The 26,735-nt window shown below is 36.8% G+C and overlaps 1 protein-coding gene across 1 annotated transcript in view; it reads left to right on the top strand.

The window, feature by feature from the left end:
• The window catches only part of CPS1 (carbamoyl-phosphate synthase 1), a 134,288-nt gene extending 116,214 nt beyond the window's left edge, over positions 1-18,074 (top strand). The window contains exons 33-38 of the mRNA XM_060106069.1: positions 2,653-2,727; positions 5,558-5,656; positions 12,781-12,840; positions 13,579-13,691; positions 17,122-17,251; positions 17,976-18,074. Coding sequence (XP_059962052.1) covers positions 2,653-2,727; positions 5,558-5,656; positions 12,781-12,840; positions 13,579-13,691; positions 17,122-17,251; positions 17,976-18,074 — 576 coding nt within the window. The remainder of the gene's footprint in view (positions 1-2,652; positions 2,728-5,557; positions 5,657-12,780; positions 12,841-13,578; positions 13,692-17,121; positions 17,252-17,975) is intronic.
• Positions 18,075-26,735: the final 8,661 nt, after the last annotated feature.

The following is a 26,735-nucleotide window of genomic DNA, read 5'->3' as shown; positions in this document are numbered from 1 at the left end:
TATTTTCAAAAATCTTAGTCATTTTTTAAGTCCCAAAGAAATGAAAGGAATAATTTTTCATCAAAAATAATCTTCATATGTTCTGAACCTTGTAACTCAAGTGCTAGACTAGGGGTTTATGATGTTTGCTTTGAATGCAGTTGCAATGCAATGTATGGCATTGCAATGCATGTATAGCATATTGTAATGTATAGCAATGCAGTTGCTATACAGGCAACTTTATGTGTACTATTGTGCATTTCAAAAATTAAAATAATATTTAGAATTACATAACTTCAAAACCAACTAGCTGAGTGACTTGTAAACTACATTTATGAAGCTGATGCATAATGCTGCCAGTTTAGTTGGTAGACAGAAATTCTGAACATATCTTCTTGGGATAAGGCTTCAGTTGTGCCAAGACTTCAGGAATGCATGAATCTTGTAAAAGTGTTACCTTGTGGTGTTGGTTAAATGTTTACTGCCTTGGCTTAGTTCCTATTCTCTTTAGTGGCAGAATTTTTTCACAGTGGTACTGTGAGGGCAGTGAAATTGATGGCACCTTTATGAAGAGTGACCAGGAAAATTTAAGGTTTGTTCACTAACTTAAAATACAGGTATGCCTTGGAGATATTGTGGGTTCGGTTCCAGACCACCACACAATTTTTTTGGCTTCCCTGTGCATATAAAAGTTATATTCACACTGTACTGTAGTTTGTTATGTGTGCAATAGCATTATGTCTAAAGAAACAATGTACATACCTTAATGAAAAACTATTGCTGAAAAATACTAATCATCATCTGAGTCATAATCTTTTTGCAATAGTAACATCAATGGTCACCGATTGCAGATCACCATAACAAATATAATAATAATGAAAAAATTTGAAATACTGTGAGAACTACCAAAATGTGACACAGAGACATGAAGTGAGTAAATGCTGTTGGAAAAATGGTGCCAATAGACTTGCTCAATGTAGGGTTGCTACAAACCTTCAATTTGTAAAAATTGCAGTATCTGTGAAGTGCAATAAAGCAAAGCATCATAAAGCAAGATATGCCTGTATATATGTATATTTTGAATAAGAACTTAATAATAAATCCATTGTGTTCCTCTAGCTGCCTCAGTATGCCCATGAACAGAGTATTTATAATAATGACCTTTAACTACATCACTGGACAGTATGAGGATTAGTGAGATATTATGTAAATATATTTGAATTTTTTAGAAAAAGCATACAAAACATTAATTTATATTGTATAATATATTTATGTGACATTTACATACTTTGGATGCCTTCGCAGGTTTCCATTCTTATGGGTACTATGACCTCAACCATAATTGTGTTACAGCTGAGACTCTGACTTCTGACTTTTACAGTGGAAGTTTTAAGTTGAAACTATAAATCAAAAAATATTTATTAATCTTATTTAAGTTAATAATTTAGGATGCCTTGGATTTTATAGTGCACTGGGATGGAATGTCACCTCTTATGTTGGGGGAGGGTAACATTTTATTCCTGGAAGCTGTGACATAACATAAATTGTTAAAGCTTTCAGTAGGAATATATGTACGTAGGATTTTACTGTTTGAGACCAATAAGAAGAAGGCCCCGAAAAGTATTTTTCCACTGGAAATTCTATATATGAATTTCAAATTCATGTTTCTTTATTCTTAACCACAGGAATACACACACACACATACACATACACACACGTATGTGTATGAAACAATTTCCAACTAATAACAATACTGAGGGGTAGATACGAATTTTTCGAAATACACTGTATCTTTCAGTTTACTTCTTTCCTAGTTATCCTTGTGCATGAATCTTGACTTTTTTGTCAAATTACTTATTCAAAGTCAATCTTAATATAGTCCTAGTGAGGTGGGTGGATATCAACAGATGAGATAGAGAGAGGCTAGAGGCTAGATAACTTGACTAGGATGACCCAGTGAAATGACCCCAAGCTAGAATTCCCGTGATGACTTAGAGGGGTACCAGAATCAAAGAGGAATAGTCTAGGCTAGATAAATGGATATATGCAAGAAACAAGAATTTGATTCTTAGTGAATTTCATTGGTAAAATAAATGAAAAGGAAGCACTGCTATCTATGTTCTAGTTCATATGAAAGTTCTGGGCAAAAGTGTTCCCAAGCAGAATGTTTTTCAAAGCTTTTCAAGAGGTATCAACAGCAGTTTAATGTCTCAGAAGTCAGCTTGCAGACAGACATTTCTGGCAATGTGGCTTGTTGCAAGTCCAAATAATCAGAACAAGAAGAGGAATGTTTCAGAAGCCTACCAAGGAAAAAGTGTGTTTGAACTCTGTGTCTGGGGAGACCAATGCCCAACATACTTCGTTTGAAATCACTCCAGTAAGAATATGTGTAAGCCAGATTAGAAACACTGGCCTAGACGAGTCACTGGGGCCCTATTTACAGGAATAATTTGTGATTATTTAACCCAATTTTGGGCCCAAAGCTCAAGAAATTCCTGGAACAGAGGTTTAAAGCCACTTTTCAAGTCAAATGCTTGGACCAAAGAAATGTTTTACATGTCTGCTGTAGCCTAGATGAACCCTGTGAGAGATGGTTCACTAAGTATTGTTATCCTCGTTTATCCCTTTTATACCCTTCTCTCACATATTTTTCCTACCTGTTATTTTTGACAGGCTCCAATGTTTTCTTGGCCCCGGTTGAGAGACGCTGACCCCATTCTGCGTTGTGAGATGGCTTCTACTGGAGAGGTAACTAGTTAATGATCCATGACCACTTTCATTAAATCTACTTTGAAATCTGTGGTTTTATGATCTGAATATAGTAAAGCAAGTTAGTAAGTAGTTAGTGGGATACTTCTTTTGCTATCAGAGTAAGTCTGAAAGGACTTAGGCATTTTGAGCTGAGGAAAAATCTTTGACTTTTGTGGCCCAGAGTCTAAATTCTCACTTATATTTCAACATGTGTCATTCATTTCCACATTACACATTGAGAACATATTTCAAATATTCCTCTAGATGTCTAGGTAAATATCTGCCAGGTATTTTTATTTTAAGGTTCTCAGGTCTCTCTGTAACAGCACCTCTTGCTTCCTCTAACTTTCCTTGCTGCTATGAAATTAGATCATCGAGATTTTACTAGCAATATGTGGAATGAATGTACAGCAGCAAAAGATAATGGGGCCAAAGTATTGTGGGATCGGCAGATATATGCAAAATCCCAGAACCACTTTCAAAGCAACTTTAACTTCCTGGGGATTATCTAAAAACTACAGTGGGACTGGCCACTGGATGTCCCTCTTCACTTGTGTTGAGGACTCTGTCAGCTGAAGGTTTCTTTTTTTTTTTTTTTGGCTGTACGCGGGTCTCTCACTGTTGTGGAGCACAGGCTCCGGACGCACAGGCTCAGCGGCCATGGCTCACGGGCCCAGCCGCTCCGTGGCATGTGGGATCTTCCCGGACCAGGGCACGAACCCGTGTCCCCTGCATCGGCAGGCGGACTGTCAACCACTGTGCCACCAGGGAAGCCCTGAAGGTTTCTTTAAGAATATGAAATGTGTTTCTTATAGAAAGCTGTCAGATTCCAGAGAGTTCCCTACATGTTAGTGCCAGGACATTTTATGAATCACCTAGCCCTTGACAGACTTACTAGGTACAGCCTTCAGATTCTCATCAGTGCCCACGGGGGTGGCAACATCAGACTGGGAGGCGTCATTGTTTCCTCTTGGTGTTGAGGAAAACCTGAAAGGGGAAAATACCTAATTGCAACATATACGTGATATTTTATATGGTTGCCTGGTTGCAAGCAAGATCTGTGATGAGAAGCCAAGTGAAACAGGAAGGGAGGCAGTGAGGAATAAATGGCTATCTTGTTCGTATTTGGACTGATAATTGCCTTCTCTTAGCTCCTTTGCTGCTTCTGTTAATTTAATAGATGAGAAAACCTAACTTGAAAACAAGGGACTTACATTGCATTTCTCTGCTGTTTAAGGAGCTACTCTGATATTCATCGTGATCCCTTGGTCACTCAGTAGCAGGGCTGTTTTCAGCCAGCCCGGGATTCAGATCAGGGACAGATCTGTTTTCCTTCATGCTGTTTTCTCTAGTGTGGCAAATCTATTTTCAGTACTGTATCTATGTCCATTCTGCCTCCAGACATACGTTATTAGAGTTGTTGAAATATGAAAATATGAGAGAATTAGAAATTCAGCTCCCCCTTTCTTGTATCTGTTTCAGAAGTACAGAGAGATAATTCTTCTTCCATTAGAGTCACATTTCCAAGTGTCACTAAGTACAATATTACAAGTTCTGTTTTATAACTGAAATCATAATAATAATTCTAGCTTAGTGAAATCTCAGTTATGCTTCAGAGACATTTTCAGTGTTAAAATGGCTTGTTGTGGGATTAAATAAACCTTTAGCTTTCCTAGTGGTGAGGTGGGAATGTTAGTCCTAATCTTTACTTACATATTTAACTACTTTTTATGTTATTTGTAGAAAACTGCTGAAACCTCTTGTGGGTTGTATATGCACTTAGGATGGAATTGCCCAGGTTCTTTCAGTATGGTTTGGGTTCTGTTAGCTTAGGGTGACATTACTAATTTGGTTAGCCAGTTCTTGACCAAAGAAAATGTTCACTGTGGAGTAAAAAGCAGCATGTACTGGTGATCAACTGAAAATCAAAGTCATGAGAACTTTCCTTTGACAGTAAGGTAGTCATTTGCTTAAAGAATGAATTTAGCCATCAGTGTTATTTACTCTAATGGTGGTTCTCTACCCATGCCAAATGATGACGTGCATGGCAGAATCTACTCCTATCATGCTCAGATATACCACTTGTTCTGTAGTTAGTGTGGACATTTGACTTGTAATTATATTGTAGCACAGTTACCCTAGGGGAAGCCTCTGTATATCTCAACATTATATGTTAATTTGGAATTTTTTTTTACTTTAGGCTATAGTATTCAGGACTAGTAGCAAGGTACTTTGGTTCATTTTATGAAAACAACAACAACAATAATAATAATAATAATAATAATAATAATAATTATTATTATTATTATTATTATAATAAAAGAACAAGTTCCTTTGAGATTTTCATAGATTTATTGAATTTCTCTGAAGGCTTTCTCATACATATGAAATGACTCCTAACTGATTGATCAGCAGTTATGCATTTTTGCTACTGACCCATGAATTCATGCCCTGTTGCATAGCACATGACATATACCGTTATTTAAACGTTAAGTCGTATTAACATTTGGTAACTCACCATATTATGGGCCAGAAGTTGTAATTTGTATCCAAATATCTCACAGTAGAATACAGTTACGTTGCTCCATGGAGTGTTGTTGGATAGAGAAAGAATTGCTTATTTATTCATTATGCTTAATTAAAAACACAAGATACGTCTGCCCTAGCCAGACTTTTAATCCCTGGATTCAGATTACACGGTCCTTGGGCAACTCAATAAAATCTAGTATAGGAGTCTCTGACTTTTCATTTGTGTTTGTTTTTTGGTAAGGTTGGGTGACTATTATTTGCTTTCTTTTACTTTCTTTTTTTCATTTATTCTAAACAGGTGGCTTGCTTTGGTGAAGGTATTCATACCGCTTTCCTAAAGGCAATGCTTTCCACAGGATTTAAGTTACCCCAGAAAGGCATCCTGATTGGAATTCAGGTAAGTGGTGTGTGGTTGTATGCATGCCTGTGGGCACATGCTGGGAGTTGGTGGGGGAAATGACCTTAATGGTGGTATAGAAGAGGGGAGATTTGTTTAAAGTTCCACTAAAAAAAACCCAGCAACTTGTAGAAAGAATGGACATTTGTACTCTGTCTGTTTCCTGATTTTTGCCTTTTCTCATTGCAGCAGCCAACACAAATAAGTGAATAAACAACCAAAAAAAAAAAAAAAGAAAGAAAGAAAGAACAGAAAAAGTCTCTAGTGAAGTGATATTTATCCTGAACAGGATTTAGGGTAACTTCAAAAGGATTCTATTCTACTCTTTGGTTACATCTTTTCTATATTTTTATTCTTAGTTCTACCTCCTTAGCCTCTGAACTTAGGCTTTCCATAAGGTTGGGTCTCAACTCTTTTTCTGAGTCTGTGTCTATGTCTATGTCTAGTTCTTTCTCTTGACTTTCCCCTTTTCCAGCTCATTCATGTCTGTGGTATCCACTCTCCATCTAAAACTATCAACTTTAAATCTTTATCCTCAGCCATCCCCTGTTTCCAACAATTTGCTGGATACCTCTATCTGGATGTCTCAAACACAACACATCCCAAACTGAAGTCAGTATTATCCCCTCCTGACCTCTGTTCCTTCCTTTCTTACATTCATTCATTCACATTTCAATTTCTACTAAATGTCAAAGATTCAAAGTTGAAGAAGACATGGGCATTATTTGAGAAATTTTCTTAGTCTGACACTCCAAGACGAATTGAAAGTTCTTAAAGAGCAGTGACTTAATGGGCTTAAGAAAGTCAGCACATCCCACAATGTACTGTGGAAGTTCTTGAAATATTGTTACTTACTAAACCTTCTAAGTCAAAGCAGGGTGAAGTAATTATACATGAATATCTTCATACAGTGAGAAGGATATTATTGGTTTATTATTGCAAGTCAAATGTAAATCTTAGGGCAAAATGGGAGCCAGGAAACTCTTATTACTACTTGGAATATTATTGCAAGAGTGTACAAACTGTTTGTTTATAAGTTTCCTGAAAAATACTAGTTGTTTCCCAACTGATCATTCACTTTCATTTGAGGTAATTCTTGGAACCTATAATAACAATAGACGGTTTTATATATCACCCCTGCCATACTTTTAATAAGTTCAAATCCTGCATGGTTACATACAAATCAATAAAAATATAATTAGAATAATACCAGGTATTTTCAAATCAGTGGGTAATTATTATAGATGCTGTCGCATTAGAGTGCCTTCATATCAGCAAATTAGACTCTGGAGACTGGATGGGTAGCGGCTTTGGAGAAGTTTCTGCAAAGACTAAATTGGGATTTTGCTTCATAAAGGTGCCAGAAGGGCGATAGTGAACAGTTAGAACAGAAGCTAACAAAATGAATTGCAATTGCGAAGCTTAATGGCAGTTCAGAGACACATCACACCGTATGAGAGACTCATCACATTATAATGGGTATTAAGTAATATTAAGTCACAAGTATAAGAGTATTTCACCAACTTCTAATTATGGCTTAAAGTTTAATGTGAGACCTGGGGGCATTCAGAGGAGACCATGCCCTTAGTCCCCGTCCTCACAACTAATCATAATTGTGCTAACATTTTAAAATACCACTTTAAGAAGGCAGTGATGTATAAAATTGTGCCTTGTTTGGTTCCAGTGCTGCAGGGAAATGTAAAGCAAAAATTAATTCGATCCCCATGAAGTACTAGTGTGATTTTGGCATCAGTGAACAGAATTTTTGCCTTGTAGGGAAAAAAGGGGGTTTATAGGGAAAAAAAGTTTTCTTAAAGCAATGAGGTTTTGTCCATTGAAGTTTTACCTTTCAGTGTATTCTTTTTTAAATAAATCAGTGTTCCAGCAGCTACATGAATTTTTTCAAAGTACTTTCTCCCTGTGCATGCATGCATAATGTAAGGAATTTAAATATATATGTATTTTAATTACAGAATTTAAAAAGTATATTTAAAGAAATATTTAATAATAAAATTATATTTAATAAAGTATTTGCAGCTGTGGTAAAATTGATCATTAAGACTCTAAGCCTCTAGAGATACGCAAAAATAATTTTCTAACCTACTTTATATGGGAGGCAAAGAAAAGCTGCCAGCACCAACAGTCAGTGTATAATCTCTTCATTATTATATGGAGGATCTTCATTTATAGTGATTTCTTTAAAAAGGATAATCATAAATTTAACTGAACAATAGGACAGAATATACTAACCCTAGAGTTAATAGCTAAAACTCACTGGACATCTTCTTAGGCAGAATGGGACCAAATCTACCTAAGCTTCATATTAACTGTGGATAAAGTAATTATAATTCCATATTTCAGGATACATTATGCTTAAAAAAACACATTTTATTTAACGTGATTCCACTTGGACAGAAGAATTCATATAAATTCATCCAAATACATAAAGTCAGAACTGAAAAGGACCTAAAATAGTACTGCTAATATATAAACGGGGTTAAGGCCAGTAAATACAAGAGAAGGCATTTCGTTGAGTTATGTAATGAAGCACTAAGAAAGAAAGTCCACCATTCCATTTTGATTTCCTGAGACTATCATTCATTTACCATGATGTTAAGTAGACTTCAATTACAGAAGAGCCCTGGTAGCCAGCACTGTTGCAGTTAATTTGCTTTATTATTCCTTCATGTATAAGTGGGGAGATTGGTCAACATCTATACCATTTATTTGAAGTAAAGGTCTTCTTTTCTCGTCATTGCCCCACCCTGACCCAGCTACCTGGTATGAGTAGAAAGATTTAATGGAAGAAACCTTACCTCTAACTTTTCACAGCAGGTTGCAAGAGAAAATTGGGGGAAAAGAGAAATATGGAGGAAAGGCAAAAGGGACGCTGAGCCGGGAAACATTTTTTCTTATTGTTGGTAGTTTAACACATATTTCAAATTTTAATTTATCACTAGCAAGTATCAACCACGACTCAACATTTAGTAAACAGATCGTGTGTGTGTGTGTGTGTGTCCGTGCATGTGTACACGCTCATTGGTTATATTTCAGTGTTCCTGATTTTTCTTTCTTTTCTCCTTCCTACCCTACTCCTTCGCACACAGAGACCCTCTGTTTCTGCCTTCTCAAAGTTAATCCTATGGTCAAATTACTTGGGAAGTTTGAAATATTCTTAACATCAATCTTGTGTAACTAGGACTTAGGGAAAAAAAATCAAGATTTAGATTTTGTCAAAGGATCCTTGTCGGGCTTCCCTGGTGGTGCAGTGGTTGAGAGTCTGCCTGCCGATGCTGGGGACACGGGTTCGTGCCCCGGTCCAGGAGGATCCCACATGCTGCGGAGCGGCTGGGCCTGTGAGCCATGGCCACTGAGCCTGTGCTCCACAACGGGAGAGGCCACAACAGTGAGAGGCCTGCATACCGCAAAAAAAAAAAAAAAAAAAAAAAAAAGAAGGATCCTTGCCAACTATTATATGTACTGTGTCTCTACCAAAACCCTTTCCATAAGCATAATCCTAATATAAGAAAGGCGTAATGTAGGTTTATGTGGCAACAAAATCGTCTTTGATTTTCCTGCAATACTTCCATCAAGGTTTATTTTTAGTTGCTATGAGTAGGCAGTCTGCCTTGTTTTGAAGTTTTTTGGAACACCCTTTAACAATAAATGATTTACTCTAGAGTAGATCAAGAGCCCTCACTGTTTTTTCCCCTCTGATTGGGCTATTCAGTGATGCTTGTGGAGTGAAGAGCACCATCCTGACATCTGCGCTTCAGCATTGCCCAGAAACACAAAGCAAGCATTTTATTTGAAAAAGACAACTCCAAGTGACATGAATAACCTTTTATCTTCAATACAGAATCATTAGGAACAACCACAGCATTGTCAATCCAGACGTCCCTGTAGAGTCCACAGGCATGACACAGCCTTAACTTGGCTTTTGGTTCTGTAGCCAGAAGTTGAATTAATGTGAAAATGATAATTAGAGGAAATATTTATTTTTCTCATTTTTAAAAGACTTTCTTCCTTATAAATGTTTTCCAGGACATAAATCAGCTTGCACTTTTCACCTTTAGTAACAAATGGTTTCTTACCCAGGTATTTTCAATCAGCTATTAAATCTGGGGCTACTCAGATGCAAGCTGACAGCTGTAATTTCTTTTTGTAGAGAGCCTATTTTATGTGTCACAAGTGTTCAATACATGTTTGATAGAAGTTTATAATGTGACTATGAAAGCCAACACCCCAGACCAGAAGGCAGAGTAGTTCCCTGGCTGGAAACTGCCAATACTGTCATGTCGGATATTTATCTTTTCCACCTGGGGGACAACACTGAAACAGCTCCATAATGAGGTTCCGACTGGTGTCTGCAGGTCTTAGAGGATTTGCTGACTTATTTTACTTTAAAATGACAAAGAAAAAAATTACATTCTAGTACTCCTCCTTTAACCTTTTCCATAGTGACTTTGGCCAAGGTTAATGCGTCTTCACCTCAAATTACAAAATGAGTGAAGAGTGGTCCTCCTATCCCCTCTTCCCTCCTATTCCTAAATGTAAGTGCACATCAGAATCACCTGGAGCATTTGTTAAAATGCAGATTCCTGGGATCCACTCCCAGAATTCCTGATTCCATAGATTTGGGGTAGGGCCCAAATTTTCATAATTTAAACAAACCCAGGTGATGCTGATTCCCTAGGGACCACATTTTGAGAACTACTATACTTGTGAAATAGTATTTTAGGAAACCGGTTCAATGTTATGTTATCACATGGTGACCATATCAGTGACTTTTTGCTAGGGGAAAATGTTAGAGATTGAGAATACTTCATTCAGTACATGATTAATGTATCAATTGGTCAATAAGTGTTTGTTGGTCACCTTTATGGTGAGCTTCCTAATGTACTTTGGTACTTCCTTAAGTCTGTTCTTTGTTTAGCAGGAGGCCACTATATGATGCTCCATATCAGGGGGGCTTGACAGAATTCAGAGGTTCATTTAGAATATTTCACATATATTTGCTATATTCAAAGTAACTAAAACATGAAGAAAACCTAAAATGCCATTTCAGTCAGTCCCTTGCTTTCCAAGCAGAATCAAACTTGAATAAATGATTATCCTAATTTTCTGCCTAACCTATTCTTAAAGAGACTGCCACATAGCTCAGTAAATTGCCCTGATGTCATTGACTTACTCTCTGATTTTATACCTTTTTTTTTTTTTTATGTCTAGCCCTGAGCTTCTTGCATCTAAGCCCATTTCTTCCTCTCGAGTCCTAAGTGGGAATAAAAAGCTACTATCTTGGGCATGGTTAAAATTTGTGTTCTAGAAGACTGCCATGAATAATCCCTGAGCCTGCCTTAGCTGAGATTCATCCATTTGCATTTATCTTTTCTATTTGCTAATAGTCTCCTCTCATAAAACTGCAGTTCTGGGATTAAGAGGGCCAGAACCTGAAATAATTTTATATTTGAACATAGTCTTGGGGTCTTTTCCTAGGATTTAGATCTTTTCTCAAAAAAACCTCTGCAAGTAAATATTAGGAGGTTTTGTGTATTAAACATTATCAAAATTGTGGAAGGCTCTTGATATATTTTATCACAATTCTTAGTTTCTCTGAAACTCTGAAATAAGACCATATCCATGATTTTTTTCAACCATTACTAATATGGTTTCTAATAGATTATGAAACATTTTCTAAAGTAACCAAATTATGTCATCTGTTTACAAACTTTTTATAAATGAAAACAGCCAAAATCTTCTAATTTGAAGCAGAATGGATATGTTTTTAACTTTGTATGATTTTGCATACTCTGTTTAGCTAGGTTACTCAGACACTCATGTTAATGAGGTCAAGGTCAGAAGTTGAACATTGGGTAGGCCACTGAGCTTTGCTTTCTTTTACCCTGACCGCTGTCTTTACCCTGACCAAATACTGGCTTTTGGTCACAGGAAGGAGGTATGTTCAGAACTGAGGAACCCTGATGGCAATAGACAGTCCAGGGAATGCAGGCCAGAAACTGGGTGAGTCTAGCTGGGGCTCTCGGAAGAGCACAGCAATGGACTCTAAGAAAATATCTAAACAGTGAGATTGAATCTTAAGTAAGCCTACCGGGAAGGAAAATATATGTGAGAAGAAAATTTGTTTGTGTTGTAAGTGTGACAGCCAGTAGAGGAGCCCAGGCTTGGGAGCTAGGGTGCAGCGTCAAGAATCTAGTCTCTGGGAGGCTGAAAAAGCAATTATTTTTAATAATAGTAATAATAATATTTAATGAGAATTATTAATGAGCCAGTAATTGTGCTAAGTTACTGTACTAACACTTACATAGGACTTATTCATTGAATACCCACAGTGACCCTATGATGTGGATACAGTTACTATTCCCATTTAACAGATGAGGAAAGTACATCATAGAGAGGTTAAGTAAGTCGCCCAAGGTTACACCATTTATTGTGGAGCCCCAAGAAGCAGATACATTAATATCCTTAATGCTGTTTTATAAATGAGGAAATGGACGGTCAAAGACATTAACTTTTCATACAAATGAATAGTAAGACAGGATTTGAAATGCAGCTTAGTGACTCCAGAGCCCATTCTTTTACTCTTTGCCAAACTGAGTTCCAAATGGTTGACTTATTGTAGGGAATGGTGTGTGAACTACTAGGACAGGGCCTAGTTATTGAAGTGCAGTCCAAAGTTAGAATTCAGCAATTAGAATGGGTTGAACAGCAAAACATCCAACAAGGCTGACTTGGTGCTGAGCACCTAATCCAGGTGACTTTAAATTCTCCCTGACCAGGAAAAGGGTTCATCCAGAACTGGGGTGAATCTGATTCTACAGGCAGAGACTAAGTGGATTAAATAGGGGGTGAAGGAATTTGAGGGGTAAGAAGTAAGACAGTAGAAAGCAAGACAATGTGGATGGAATTTCATCTATATCAGAAAATAACTAAGAGCTTATACTCATTAAAGGAGAATAAAAGGATAAAACTTGTCATCTTTGAATATAAAGCACCTGGCAACACATGGCATTGCCTTTTATGACATGAGAGAATGCCATATTGCATGACTAAATGAATACCATGTATATCTGGAAAGTGAATCAGTTAAATTCTTTTAATTTCAGCAATCATTCCGTCCACAATTCCTTGGTGTGGCTGAACAATTACAAAATGAAGGCTTCAAGGTATGTGATATTATTTTTTTAAGTTGTTTTCTGTCAGCATTCTATCTGCAAAAAAGAATACTGAAGAATATTAGCGAATAAAATAGCGCAAAATATAACCTCTCCACTTGAAAGATGTCTAACTTGATAGTTTCAAAACTTCAGTGGAATAAACTAATTAGAAAGACTAGCTTTAAGTTTTAACACAGTTACCACAAACTCAATAAAATTTGCTGGCTAAAAATTTAGAGAGTTTTGCATACACAGAATTGGGATAAAGTTTCAATGTATTTCCATATATTTTCCATTTTTCCTTTTCCTGTTTCCATACAAAGTCATAGTTTCCAGGTGTTACGGTTACAGGCAAAAATTCTTTGCCATGAATATCTCCACACAAAGCCTGGTTCTGTAAAACAGAATGAGTCCCAAGGCTCATTGGACCTGTGGTCATGAGGGTTTGTTGGCCAAATAACAATGAATTTTCAGCCATCAATAACTCTTTATTTTTCTCCTCTACAAAAGCAGTTACAATTGAGGTTATTAATTTTTTTTCTTACTGCAAATATTTTAAAAATATTTAAAGTGCCCATGACTCCAGATGCTGAGTCTAAATCTCTATTTCTGACATCATTTTGCATCTCATATTCACCAGTTTTTTTCTGCTCTATGCTTTAAATGACACATGTGTCCCAGTGGCATCTTTGTTCTGTGAAAACTTTCCCTGTGATACAGTAACCGACTTTTCCATCTTAAATGCAGCTCTTTGCCACGGAAGCCACATCAGACTGGCTCAATGCCAACAATGTCCCTGCCACCCCAGTGGCGTGGCCGTCTCAAGAAGGACAGAATCCCAGCCTCTCTTCCATCAGAAAGTAAGAACTGGGCAGAATATTCTGAGATAGCAAAACAGATGAAGGATTAACTTTGGGAACTAGTGTAATGTAAATATATCACCTGACCCTATTGCAAGTCTTCTAAAACTCTTCTTAGTCATCCAATTTAAAATGACAAAATTGGTGAATGATAGTAAATCTTCCTTCTCATGAACTTTGCTATTACTACAAAACACATAATTCCATATATGTACGTGGTGATATGTAGCATCTCTCAAAATGTCTCCTAGTAAGTATCCATTCCTTGACTGACACCAAGATCTCAGTGATGAGAATCATGGGCATGAAGAATGTAATGCAGCACTCTGTATTTTACATCATACTTATATTGTGTATATCAAGAATGCTCAGCTGCATTTCACTGAGGTTGTACATCAATGAATCAGTCAATTTACTGAGGACTTGCAGCATGCAGGACACTAGGGAGAGTGCTATGGTAATGTCATCTATTGTATTACCTAATTTGCCATTCTTTGATCAGGTTGGTTGTTATGCCTTAGGCTATGTCATCATTAGGTTTTTGGGGTTTTTTTTAACATCTTTATTGACGTATAATTGCTTTACAGTGGTGTGTTAGTTTCTGCTTTATAACAAAGTGAATCAGCTATACATATACATATATCCCCATATCTCCTCCCTCTTGCCTCTCCCTCCCACCCTCCCTATCCCACCCCTCTAGGTGGTCACAAAGCACCCAGCTGATCTCCCTGTGCTATTCAGCTGCTTCCCACTAGCTACCTATTTTACATTTGGTAGTGTATATAAGTCCATGCCACTCTCTCACTTCGTCCCAGGTTAACCTTCCCCCTCCCCATGTCCTCAGGTCCATTCTCTATATCTGCGTCTTTATTCCTGTCCTGCCCCTAGGTTCTTCAGAACTTTTTTTTTTTTTAGATTCCATATATATGTGTTAGCATACGGTATTTATTTTCCTCTTTCTGACTTACTTCACTCTGTATGACAAACTCTAGGTCTATCCACCTCACTACAAATAACTCAATTTCTTTTCTTTTTATGGCTGAGTAATATTCCATTGTATATATGTGCCACATCTTCTTTATCCATTCATCTGTCGATGGACACTTAGGTTGCTTCCATGTCCTGGCTATTGTAAATAGAGCTGCAATGAACATTGTGGTGCATGACTCTTTGAATTATGGTTTTCTCGGGTATATGCCCAGTAGTGAGATTGCTGGGTCATATGGTAATCATATTTTTAGTTTTTTAAGGAACCTCCATACTGTTCTCCATAGTGGCTGTATCAATTTACATTCCCACCAATAGTTCAAGAGGGTTCCCTTTTCTCCACACCCTGTCCAGCATTTATTGTTTGTAGATATTTTGATGATGGCCATTCTGACTGGTGTGAGGTGATACCTCATTGTAGTTTTGATTTGCATTTCTCTAATGATTAGTGATGTTGAGCATTCTTTCATGTGCTTGTTGGCCATCTGTATGTCTTCTTTGGAGAAATGTCTGTTTAGGTCTTCTGCCCAATTTTGGATTGGCTTGTTTGTTTTTGATATTGAGCTTCATGAGCTGCTTGTAAATTTTGGAGATTAATCCTTTGTCAGTTGCTTTGTTTGCAAATATTTTCTCCCATTCTGAGGGTTGTCTTTTCATCTTGTTTATGGTTTCCTTTGCTGTGCAAAAGCTTTTAAGTTTCATTAGGTCCCATTTGTTTATTTTTGTTCTTATTTCCATTTCTCTAGGAGGTGGGTCAAAAAGGATCTTGCTGTGGTTTATGTCATAGAGTGTTCTGCCTATGTTTTCCTCTAAAAGTTTATAGTGTCTGTCCTTACATTTAGGTCTTTAATCCATTTTGAGCTTATTTTTGTGTATGGTGTTAGGGAGTGTTCTAATTTCATTCTTTTACATGTAGCTGTCCAGTTTTCCCAGCACCACTTATTGAAGATGCTGTCTTTTCTCCATTGTATATTCTTTGCTCCTTTATCAAAGATATGCTGACCATAGGTGTGTGGGTTTATATCTGGGCTTTCTGTCCTGTCTCATTGATCTATATTTCTGTTTTTGTGCCAGTGCCACACTATCTTGATTACTGTAGCTTTGTAGTATACTCTGAAGCCAGGGAGCCTGATTCCTCCAGCACCGTGTTTCTTTCTCAAGATTACTTTGGCTATTCGGGGTCTTTTGTTTTTCTGTATAAATTGTGAAATTTTTTGTTCTAGTTCTGTGAAAAATGCCATTGGTAGTTTGACAGAGATTGCATCAAATCTGTTGATTGCTTTGGATAGTACAGTCATTTTCACAATGTTGATTCTTCCAATCCAAGAACATGGTATATCTCTCCATCTGTTTATATCATCTTTAATTTATTTCATCAGTGTCATAGTTTTCTGCATACAGGTGTTTTGTCCCCTTAGGTAGGTTTATTCCTAGGTATTTTATTTTTTTTTGTTGCAGTGGTAAATGGGAGTGTTTCCTTAATTTTTCTTTCAGATTTTTCATCATTAGTGTATAGGAATGCAAGAGATTTCTGTACGTTAATTTTGAATCCTGCTACTTTACCAAATTTGTTGATTAGCTCTAGTAGTTTTCTGGTAGCATCTTTAGGATTCTGTACATCACTAGGTTTTGTAAGACACTTATTTCGGCACACTATGTGAGCCTTCAGGAACACCATTACATCAACACTTATGGAGCTATGTGGCACGAGTACATGGGAGATAATTCTCAGGTGCTACAGGATGTTACAGCCTACTGAATGGCTAAGTTATACCAAATTCTATGTGATATACTATTTGATAGGGCTCTTAAGAAAGTAACCTAAAATTATTATCAAATTAATAAAAGAAGGGCACATTGTTCTGACTTTAGTAGACTTCTAATGATGCTATATGCCCTCCTTAGGGCTTTGTAAAACAATACTTCATGCTTTTGACATTTTGATTAAATGTCTCCTAGTGTGTGTAGTAGCCCAGCAACAAAATGTGAAATGTTTTAATTTAAAATCAGGCATCCTGTATTTCCACACCATCAGCTAAGGCACTGGGAAAGAGGCAATGAGGTAAAGTTGATCTGCGGGGGGAGTATGGGGGCCGAATGGCCTTCAGTGCTGGAGGAACCACCTCCTGTAAAATAAATAATTGTCTGTCAAATTACCAATTCTTGCTATGGATAGATAGCATTTTAAAGAGAAACAAATATTTCCATTCGATTAGTTAGGCATTCACCAGAATTCTTTCAAGAACACAACAAAAATTTATAACCCCCAAATGTGTGTAATTTGTACATCTGCTTAGGAATAAAGGAGGGCAGGTGTCAATCAACTCAGTATGGCATGGACTTGAATGGTTAAGAGAGTAATTTACATTAGTATTTTAAAAAACTAATTATAAAACATACATAGTCTCCTGCAAACTTGTGTTTATTTTATTTATTCCTCCAGGTTGATTAGAGACGGCAGCATTGACCTGGTGATTAACCTCCCCAATAGCAACACTAAATTTGTCCATGATAATTATGTGATTCGTAGGACAGCTGTTGACAGTGGAATTGCTCTCCTCACTAATTTCCAGGTATGTTCTTTTTCTCAAAGATAACCTGCCTGAGGGTTTTTATTTCTGTGCCTCCCTTAAGAGTGCACATCTCTCTTCTCCCTTTCTTGTAACTTTAAGAATGGAGAAGAATTTCTAAATAGAATCTAAAATAATGGTCTATTTTGGTAGGTCATGGCCTATCTGAGACAGTTGATCAAGGAGTTGAGATAATCAGAAGCCATGGATAGCCATGGTTCTGTCATTACCCATACAATTATCCTTTAAATAACATATGTGGTGTGGCATGGAATAAAGATACACAATTTTATTCCATCGTGTCTAAATGAAAGCCACCACATAAAAGCAACAGGTTAATGATCATTGAAGATCCAGATACAGTGCCAGCACTTGTCCAATTCACAAGAAATGATTTCAGGAGGTATGTTCCCTTCTGCTTGGACATGACCCACCAAATTTATCACAGGGAGAAGAAATGTTTGTCAAGACTCATTAACTTTCTGCCCATTGTATTTTTCCCCCCTCAGTCAGTTTTAATCCCCATGGGGGGTGGGGGGAAATAAGCTTATTCATGTTGAGGTCTGAGATACAGGAGAAAGTCCCCATTAGATAAAAATGTTTGTGTCTTCCATCTCCTGCCCCTTTGAAAATTGGGAACAGAAACTGTGACTTTTCGCTCCTGCTTCATTAAACATTCGCTTTCATTTCGTATGCGTTGCTAAGATTCCTACCCTTATATTTTCAGGTGACCAAACTTTTTGCGGAAGCTGTGAAGAAATCTCGCAATGTGGACGCCAAGAGTCTCTTCCACTACAGGCAGTACGGTGCTGGGAAAGCGGCATAGAGAAACGGATGCCCCATCTCCATTCTTAAATCAACCTAAGCCACTTTTTTATCTAAAGGAACTGATTCACAACTTTCTTTCCCAGAGACGAATATTGATATCAAGGTTTATTTCAGTTTACTTAGTTATGCCTTAATATTCTCTTCTTTCACAATTAAATTGTTGTCAGTCACTTTTTAAAAACCTTACTTAGAGGGTCCTTCCTGAGTAACTGTTCTTCACGAGAATTCCTTCATTTACTAATGCCTTATTTTTGGTGGGCTAAGCTTACCTACAGGCTTCTTTGCAGCTAACATTTTATGGTGCTGATTAACGATGATCAACGTCGAAAAAGTTGCAGCTCTATCTTCTGAACTCTTTACGGACACTATTGTCAATGTTTTAAAATACCATCTGCTGTACTCAGGACACTTTAACAAAGGCAGAATCCTATAAAAATGGTTAAAATGAAATATGGATTTAATTTATGAACTCCTCCATCATGATGTTTGTGTATTGCTTCTTTTTAATCATCATTCTCTCTGGCTTAACCAGGAATATCCTTATCCCCTCCCACAGTGCTGAATTGGAGAAGTGTGGCAGAGGTCTTTAAAGTATGGATTTCTTTAAAGGACACTGGTGTGCAGTTTTGTGTTTTGTAGTATGTCAGCAGATGGTGGATACCGCTGAGGTGGTTTATTCTTGTTTTCCTTTGGATTTGTAACCTGAGCCAAGTGAAATCTTCAGATTTATGCCATCTCTGCACCCCCCCTCCTTCCTGCCAACTTTGGAATAACTTGGAAGTTATGTTCATTCCCTTCAGATTATAGATTCTGTTGATCTACTGAGTCCCACACTGCGATGAGCATTTTACACATTTTAAGCACAAGGTCCTTGTTCCTTCTACATATAAGAAAAGTCCTTCCTACAGGCAGCCTTTGTCACTTTTAAACTTTTTGTGTTATTACAAGCACTCTAATTGTGAACTTTTAAATAAAATACTATCAACAAACAAGACAGTTGTATTCTTGCTATTATGTGTTCATTTATTTTTACATTGATACACAAAATCTGTTCATTTCTCTGATGAAACAGGGTTTTGGGCCAAGATTATATCTTTTTTCTTTTTCTATTCAAAGCCCTATAAGGTATGAACAAATTAATATTAAAATTAATGAAGCTTAAACTGTTACATTTCTCTTTTTTTTCTCCTCCCATCCCTTGCTTATAAATCTCATTAAAAATTTATTATCTTTTTATGTAGTTATATACTACCCTTGATCTGGATCCTTTCAAACATACAGCTATAATCACACACTGACTAATGATTGCCACACATATATAATAAACTAAACTTTTAAAAAAGTCTTGCATAACACAGAGAAAAGCACTTGAACCCAGTCAGAGGATGATCCATATCGTCTGAAAGATAGTGCCAATGGCCGTGGTGATACCATATCCCAGAAATACCAACTAAAACGTGGCTTTGTGAAATTTCTAAGATAATGAGGACATAATAGCTTTTATCCTTTCCCTTGATATAGATCTACAAGAAGACTTTTAAAATGTATTTTCCCCTTCTTTCCCTCTTGTTATCATTGTGGTTGAGACCTTCCTTAATTTTTTTTTTTTTTTTTTTTTTTTTTGTGGTACGCGGGCCTCTCACTGCTGTGGCCTCTCCCGTTGCAGAGCACAGGCTCCGGACGCACAGGCTCAGCGGCCATGACTCACGGGCCCAGCCGCTCTGCAGGGCATGTGGGATCTTCCCGGACCAGGGCACGAACCTCTGTCGCCTGCATTAGCAGGCGGACTCTCAACCACTGCACCACCAGGGAAGCCCAAGACCTTCCTTACTTCTTCCCCATAATATTATATTAATATATTCCCTGATCATCGATTCATTCACCTAAAAATATTTAATGAGTTTCTTCAAGTTTTAGTGTAGAATATACTATGATCCCTTCTACACCTATTATTCTAGTACTTTTCTGATGCTGTATTATTTGCACCATCACACCACCAGCACAACCATAATAAGAAACTAACACTATGGAGTATCTGCTATTCCTCAGGTAGTTCTAAGTCCTTTACACGAGTTAACCCATTTAATCCTCAAAATATCCCTATGAGTACCTGCTGTCATCTCCATATTATAAATAAACTGAAGCACCAGAAGTTAAGTAACATGCCCAGGGTCACACAAAATGCAGTTTCATTTTTTTATATCTTGTATTTTAATGAAGACAGACATGTTAAAAAAAATCATTTCTCACACTGAAGAAAATGCTTGCAGAGATCAGGGAAAGGCTTTTCTGGGGAGATGGTCTCAGGTGTTGTCTTGTACAGTGTGTTGTAGTTCTCCAGGTAACCTAGAGGATAAGCACATTCATTTGAAGAAATTACAAGCAGCCTGGTATAACTGGAGCTCAAGGCATGTGTGGAGAGAAAGAGCTATGGGGAGAGGTTGAGAATGAATTCTTAGTTATGTGTGTTTAAACCACATAGAAATTTTAAAACTTTTTATTTGGAAAGAATTTTGCACTTAAAAATTTGCAAAAATAAAAATAGTACACCCTTTACCCAGATTCACCTATTGGTAATATTTTATCCCATTTGATTTAGTATTGCTTACTCTATCCTCTATCAATCATCTATCTATCATCTATCTATCATCTATCTATCTAAACACACATATGTATATACACACTCAGAGGAAGAGAAAAATTACACTTTAACCAAAAGTAAGCAGAGTGTTAGTGACCAATTTAGAAAAGTAACTCATAATTTGGAACAAACAGAATTGCTTGCTGAAAGTACCAAAAGGTCAAAGTAATAGTTAAGTATAAAGCCTTTCAATTTTTATATTAATTTGAAGAAACTATTTGTAAAATACAATAAAATGAGAAGAGTAGTAATAATCAAGCAGTACTGTTTCTAAATAATCCCTATATTTTTGTTCCTGAAATAAAGGGTTTTGAGGAAACGGAAGATGTTACACACTCTCTCCAAGGTGCTGAAAATGAAATTATATTAATTTTTGTTTTTGTTACCTTTGGGTTTTCTAACGTTCCAAACTTTCACAAGACCTAAACACAAATAAATAATACATTCCATAGTTTGGTTGGAGGAGGGAAATGCAGGAAAAAAAGCAGATTTGTGTTCAGATTTGGCAAGGCTTTGTCCTTTTGGAACATTTGTACTCTTATATAAACAGGTTAACACATTCTAAAACCTCTGAATCTGTTATATATCATGAGTGCAGACAACATACGGGCTACGTCTGTCTGTAGAGCTGAATAAAAATCAAAGTAGCATTTTCCATACTGAGAATTCAACAGCGGGCAAGGAGGACCAGTCCCACTGAGTGGGGTGAAAAGGAGCTCAGCCAGCTTGTGAAATGAAGAAGAAAGAGGACTAAAGAATGATCCAATTAGAGATGTAGGATTTTATGGCTTTGGAAAGGTAAGTAGAGTATTTTAACTGTACTTTTGTCAAACTTTCCTCTTAAACAGCATTCCTACTGGAAACTTAAAAACAGGTACTACATTCATGTATCTCAACAGCTGCAGGTACTTGAACCTCAGCTTCTACAGTGTCCACAGCTTCTTGAACAGTGAAAGTGGAAATTATCATAGAAACAAACCAAGGCTGAATGCAGTTAAGTGCTCTATAATTACACACCAGTATTACCATTTGGATGCTGGTGCAGCTCCCTTGCAGGCACAGGTGCCATAAAGGCTCACATACACCCAATGAAATCCATAAAGACCTTTCATTATATACCACTGGAGACACCCTTAGCTTGAAAAAGACTAGCTTAAATTTCCTTATTTCCTGTCTTTCTCTTACCACTTCTTTTCCCTTTGTTCTTATGTATAAAAATTCTATTTTTTAAAATGAATATTACTGTACTATTTTATGAGACTCTGTAGCAATTGGTGAGTGTGAGGGGAATGTGGCAGAAAGAACGTCCATCCTCCTCCTAAGCGGCTCCCTGGGCTCTGAAAAATTGGTAATAATTGTCCCTACTTCTCTTGTGCACAGCGTAGGGTGCAGGGGTTCCAGAAAGAGAGTTTAAGTACCTACAGCTGTTGAGATCAATGCAGTAATGAATAAAAAACAGGACAAAAAATAAACCTCAGCAAGTCAAAATTAGCACCATTTGTGAGTGCTCCTTGTTGCTTTAAGATCATTTTTAAAGTCTTTACAACTTTCATTTTATAAAGGACTTGTGTTCACAAAGAAAACTATTGATTATTGACCAAAACAAAAAAATAGGTTTTTCTGGTAGCGTTAAAGGTTCACTTTCTCTCTCCTGAAACTACCAGCCTAGCTAATTATTTCATTAAGGTGTTTCCTAGAAGAAACACACAAACTCCAGAGAAGTGCTTTTGTTCATCAAAGGAAGAAACACAAGCAGTCTCACAAAAAATTCAAAAATGCTGTGTTCCCAAGTGATAATTTCCCACACAAAGCTAAGTGCTGTTGGCAGCTGCAATGAAGACAGGTGAGATATGAGCATGCAGAAAAGAGAGAGAATCCAAAAGCTCAAAACATGTTATTAAAAAAGAGAAATAACTTGAAAATGTACGTATTTTATTAATAAAAATACACTCTAATATCCAGTGTCTAGATAACTATATTTTCCTTTCTGAAATTTAAGCACATTTAGTAATCTCCTTCATAGTCTCTCTTCTACCTGCCTATGCAAGGTCCTGAAGGATGAAATATGGCATGGCTTTGAGGTCATTAGCATAACAGAAATATTCTGCTGTTTCCCATAACTCTTTACAAATTTCCACATAGAATGCTGCAAATGAAATTTATATGGAATAATTTAATTAGACTAATATTTATTTTAATCTCTCCATTCAAGAGAAGTTACATATGGATCCTTTTTAAAGAATGTTTTCTAATTAAACTAAGGACATAATTTCATATTATTTGCCAGGTTTTATATGCTTTCCTTCCCATTCATAATTAAAATATATAGGGAGCTGCAGGGGGAAAATGGTATTGTTGCAGTTAAGATGTGAGTGAATAGGAATTTTTAGAGATTGTTTTAAAACCATGAGGCACAAGCATTTGAAGTAAATTAGGTTCATACTTTATTCATTATATCAGAATAAGATAAAGCAACACTGAATTGACTTTCCCCATGTCGAGGGGCCTCCAGAGCAAAAAGTTACCTTGTGCTAAATCTATCATTACCTGCCTTGGTGTACTGTGTGAAGTCCCGTTTTCTTCAGAAGTAATTCACTCACTCTAGGGTCTGACTCTGTTGAAATCTGTGGATCTTTGGGGCCCCAGGGACTTATAAATGTAAACACATGGTACTTTGTAGACTGATTCATCAGGGAATGGACGGTGGCTTACCCTAATTGGGTTTTGCCATGCTAATCTCCCTGGAAGGGTGATTTCAAACATAGTTTCAGAAGTACATGAAACACATGGTTCTTTGATTACCATATTTGTACTAATGTCCATATGAAGGGGTTGCTTTTAATCAATGATGGTTTTCTTTGATCCATTGAGGTTATTCCACTATAAATAATTCCAGTTCATCTCAGCACTTATTTTCTTCAACCTGTAACCTAGAGCTGAAATCATGAGTCTCTGGTACTTACACAGATCTACAGAAAGTAAGGACATATTTTCCTGTTACATTCCTGGAACCTAAATTATAATAGGTGTTCAAAACTATTGAATCCACAAAATTTTTATTCTTAAAAATGATTGTGGTGCAAAGTGTTTGATCAGAATGATTGTGTTCCTGTCCTCCCTTTTAGTTATAAGTTCCTATCTCGTCCTTTGGCTAACGGATCTTGATCCAGTTTACACCAGACCTCCAGTCTTAATTCCACTCTTCATAAATTTAGGGGGTTGCAGAGTTTTTAAAGGAAACCCTGTAAACACTAATTTTCCAAAATCTTCAATCAACTTTCTCCTCAAGACTAGATCAACAAAATTCTCTTCAACCTTAGTTATTGTTTCAGTAATCTTATCAATACTTGTGTATATCTCAGTGACCATGATTTTAAATAAGCACATATTTATCAACCTCCAAGAGTTATGTTTAATCTATAACTTCAGTTGTTCTTTCTCCATTGTAGTTTGCTCATGGCCACTCACTTACCATTCCTTTTTCACCTTTATAACTGCTTATTATAGAGCAGTTCACACAGAATAGCCATGCAAATCTACTTTTTGGTAGAAAATAGACAATTTAAGAGTGTGTACTTTCTTGTATGTAGTATCTCTGTATCACTTTTCTTTAGCTGTTTGTGTCTTATATTTATTCATTAAATTCACAAACATTTATTGAACATCTATAAATAAAATAGATTTGGACTTATGAAGTTTACAGTTTAGGGGTGGATGCAGAGAGTTTAAAAAAAACTATTATGATAGAACTTGATTAATACTTTGGTAAGGGAAATTTAAGGGCTATGTGAACACATGCCTGGGGCAGATCAGGACAGGCTTCCATAAACTGGAACCCGAGGGTTAAGTAAGAATTTGCCAGGTGAAGAAGTGTGGTGTGTTCTACAGTGTGTATGCACAGTGAAAATAGCATGTGTGAAGACCCCGAGGCAAAGAAAACATACTGCGTTTGAAGAATTGAAGAAGGCTGAGTGTGACTGGAGCATCACTCATGCATGGTTGATAGTGAGGCTGGGAAATAGCACAGACTAAACCCTAAGCACCCTATAAGCCATGTTAAGGAATTTGGACACTTTGCTAAGGATAGCAGGAAACTGTTGAAGTAAAGTTAAAAGGTGACATAATTACTTTAGCATTTTGGAAAACTCACTTTGACTGCAGAACAGAGAATGGATTGTATGAATGAGGATTGGAGGCAGAGAATAGTTAAGAGGCTAATGCAGTGATCTGATCCAGGACAGAGAGAGAGAGAGAGACAGAGAGAGAGAGAGAGGGAGAGACAAGAATCATTTGGACTGGAATAGGAAAGAGAAATCAATTTGAAGAATGATGTATTTGGGAGTAAGAACTGTCATGATTTGTTTGGATGAGTGAGAGGGGTTACTCAGATTCAGAGCTCCATGTTTGCCTGAGCAAATAGGTGAGAGATCATGTGATATTTTTGGCATTAATAAACACAGGAGTTAGTACTGGGTTTTGGTTAAAAATGATAAGTTCTGTTTTAATCACGAGAGTTTCAGGTGTCCATGAGAGGCAGAATGGAAATGGTGTGTAGTCAGTGGTTAAAAGCCAGACTCTGGAACCAGTCTTCTTGGGTTTGAATCCAGGCTCTTGACACTCAGTAGCTGTGTGACCCTGAGCAGGTTATTTACATTTTTCATACTTCAGTTTCCTCCATAAAATGGGAATAATAATCCCTATTCATAGGCTTGTCATGATTGTAAGATTGAAAAAATGAAATTAGGTACTTCAAATACTGCTGGGTACAGAGTAAGTGCTATGGTAAGTGTTAGCCATTATTATCATTGTTGTTGTTGTTATTGTGACGGAACATCTAAATGGAGATATCTAGCTGGCAACTCTATATTTAGTTTTAAAGATTGGAAAGATATCGCTTATAAGTAAGTACATAGCTTATTCAATATCTATCATATACTGGGGGAAAAAGAGCCCTAAAAGAGGAAATTCTAATAATTATTATTAACCTCTTTGCAATATAAAAATGAAATTCATGCAATATTAAAATGTTTTGAGATTTCTGAACAAAAATGTCTTCTAGGAAGACAAAATTGCAAATTGTTATTTTTCTTGGTTGATAAGAAAATTTAGTTCAGTGTCATATTATACTACTTGGACTAAAATAACAAGTTTTAATATTCTGCTAATCAGATTAACCCAATCTGAAATAACTTTGATATGTCCATCAGAAATAGTATAATCATATTGAACAAAACCATGAAATTATATGGAGTAATTTGATTGCACAAATTTGGGTTTCTGGAAGGACCTCTGTGACAGTTTCACAGATAGTTTCTCTGTATGCTGGGGTTGGACATTATACTTATTCATACCATGACAAGCTCTGATTTTCTGGGAAGTGTAGTCACTTTGATTTGAAGGTTTTGATTATGATTGAAGTGGTCCTGAATGAGCCCAAATGAAATTTAGATTTTTATGGGAAGGAGTGACAACATGTTGAAGTAGTTGGTAGTCAGACAGGTGTTTATTGGCATGAGTTGACTGCCAGGGCCACTATTGCTTTAGGCTGAAGGATAATAGTAATGATCTTAATGAAGGTGAACATATTTTGAGCACTTACTCTGTATTCTGTGATATGCTAACATTTAAATTATATGACATAATTTTAATGTTCATTGCATCCTTAATTTACAGATGTGAAGAGAGGTAAAGTGACTGCCCAAGTTCATACAGAGGTGAAAGGAGGAGGTAGAAAGAAGCAGTAGGTCTGGGAAGGAGATGGAGCTGCAGGGGAGAGTCAACGAGAGGGGAAAATCAAAGAAGTTGAGAGAGGAGGTCAGGATGAGTGGATAACTAGATGAAGGAAGAGTTGGGTGTTGTCCGAATACTTATTTGGTCACATGAACTGATTTGGGGGTCCAGGTGAAGATGTTAATAAAAATGTGAATTATGATCAGAAGCTGTGGAAGCTTTCAGTGGACCCAGGGGATAAAGAGTTCTGCCAGGTGAGCAGCCAGTGTGCATGGACTCATTTATGAA

This window comes from Mesoplodon densirostris, chromosome 8, assembly GCF_025265405.1.
Source record: "Mesoplodon densirostris isolate mMesDen1 chromosome 8, mMesDen1 primary haplotype, whole genome shotgun sequence".
Taxonomy (NCBI): domain Eukaryota; kingdom Metazoa; phylum Chordata; class Mammalia; order Artiodactyla; family Ziphiidae; genus Mesoplodon; species Mesoplodon densirostris.
The sequence above is the reverse complement of the archived record's forward strand: the minus strand, read 5'-3'. Positions and strand labels throughout refer to the sequence as shown.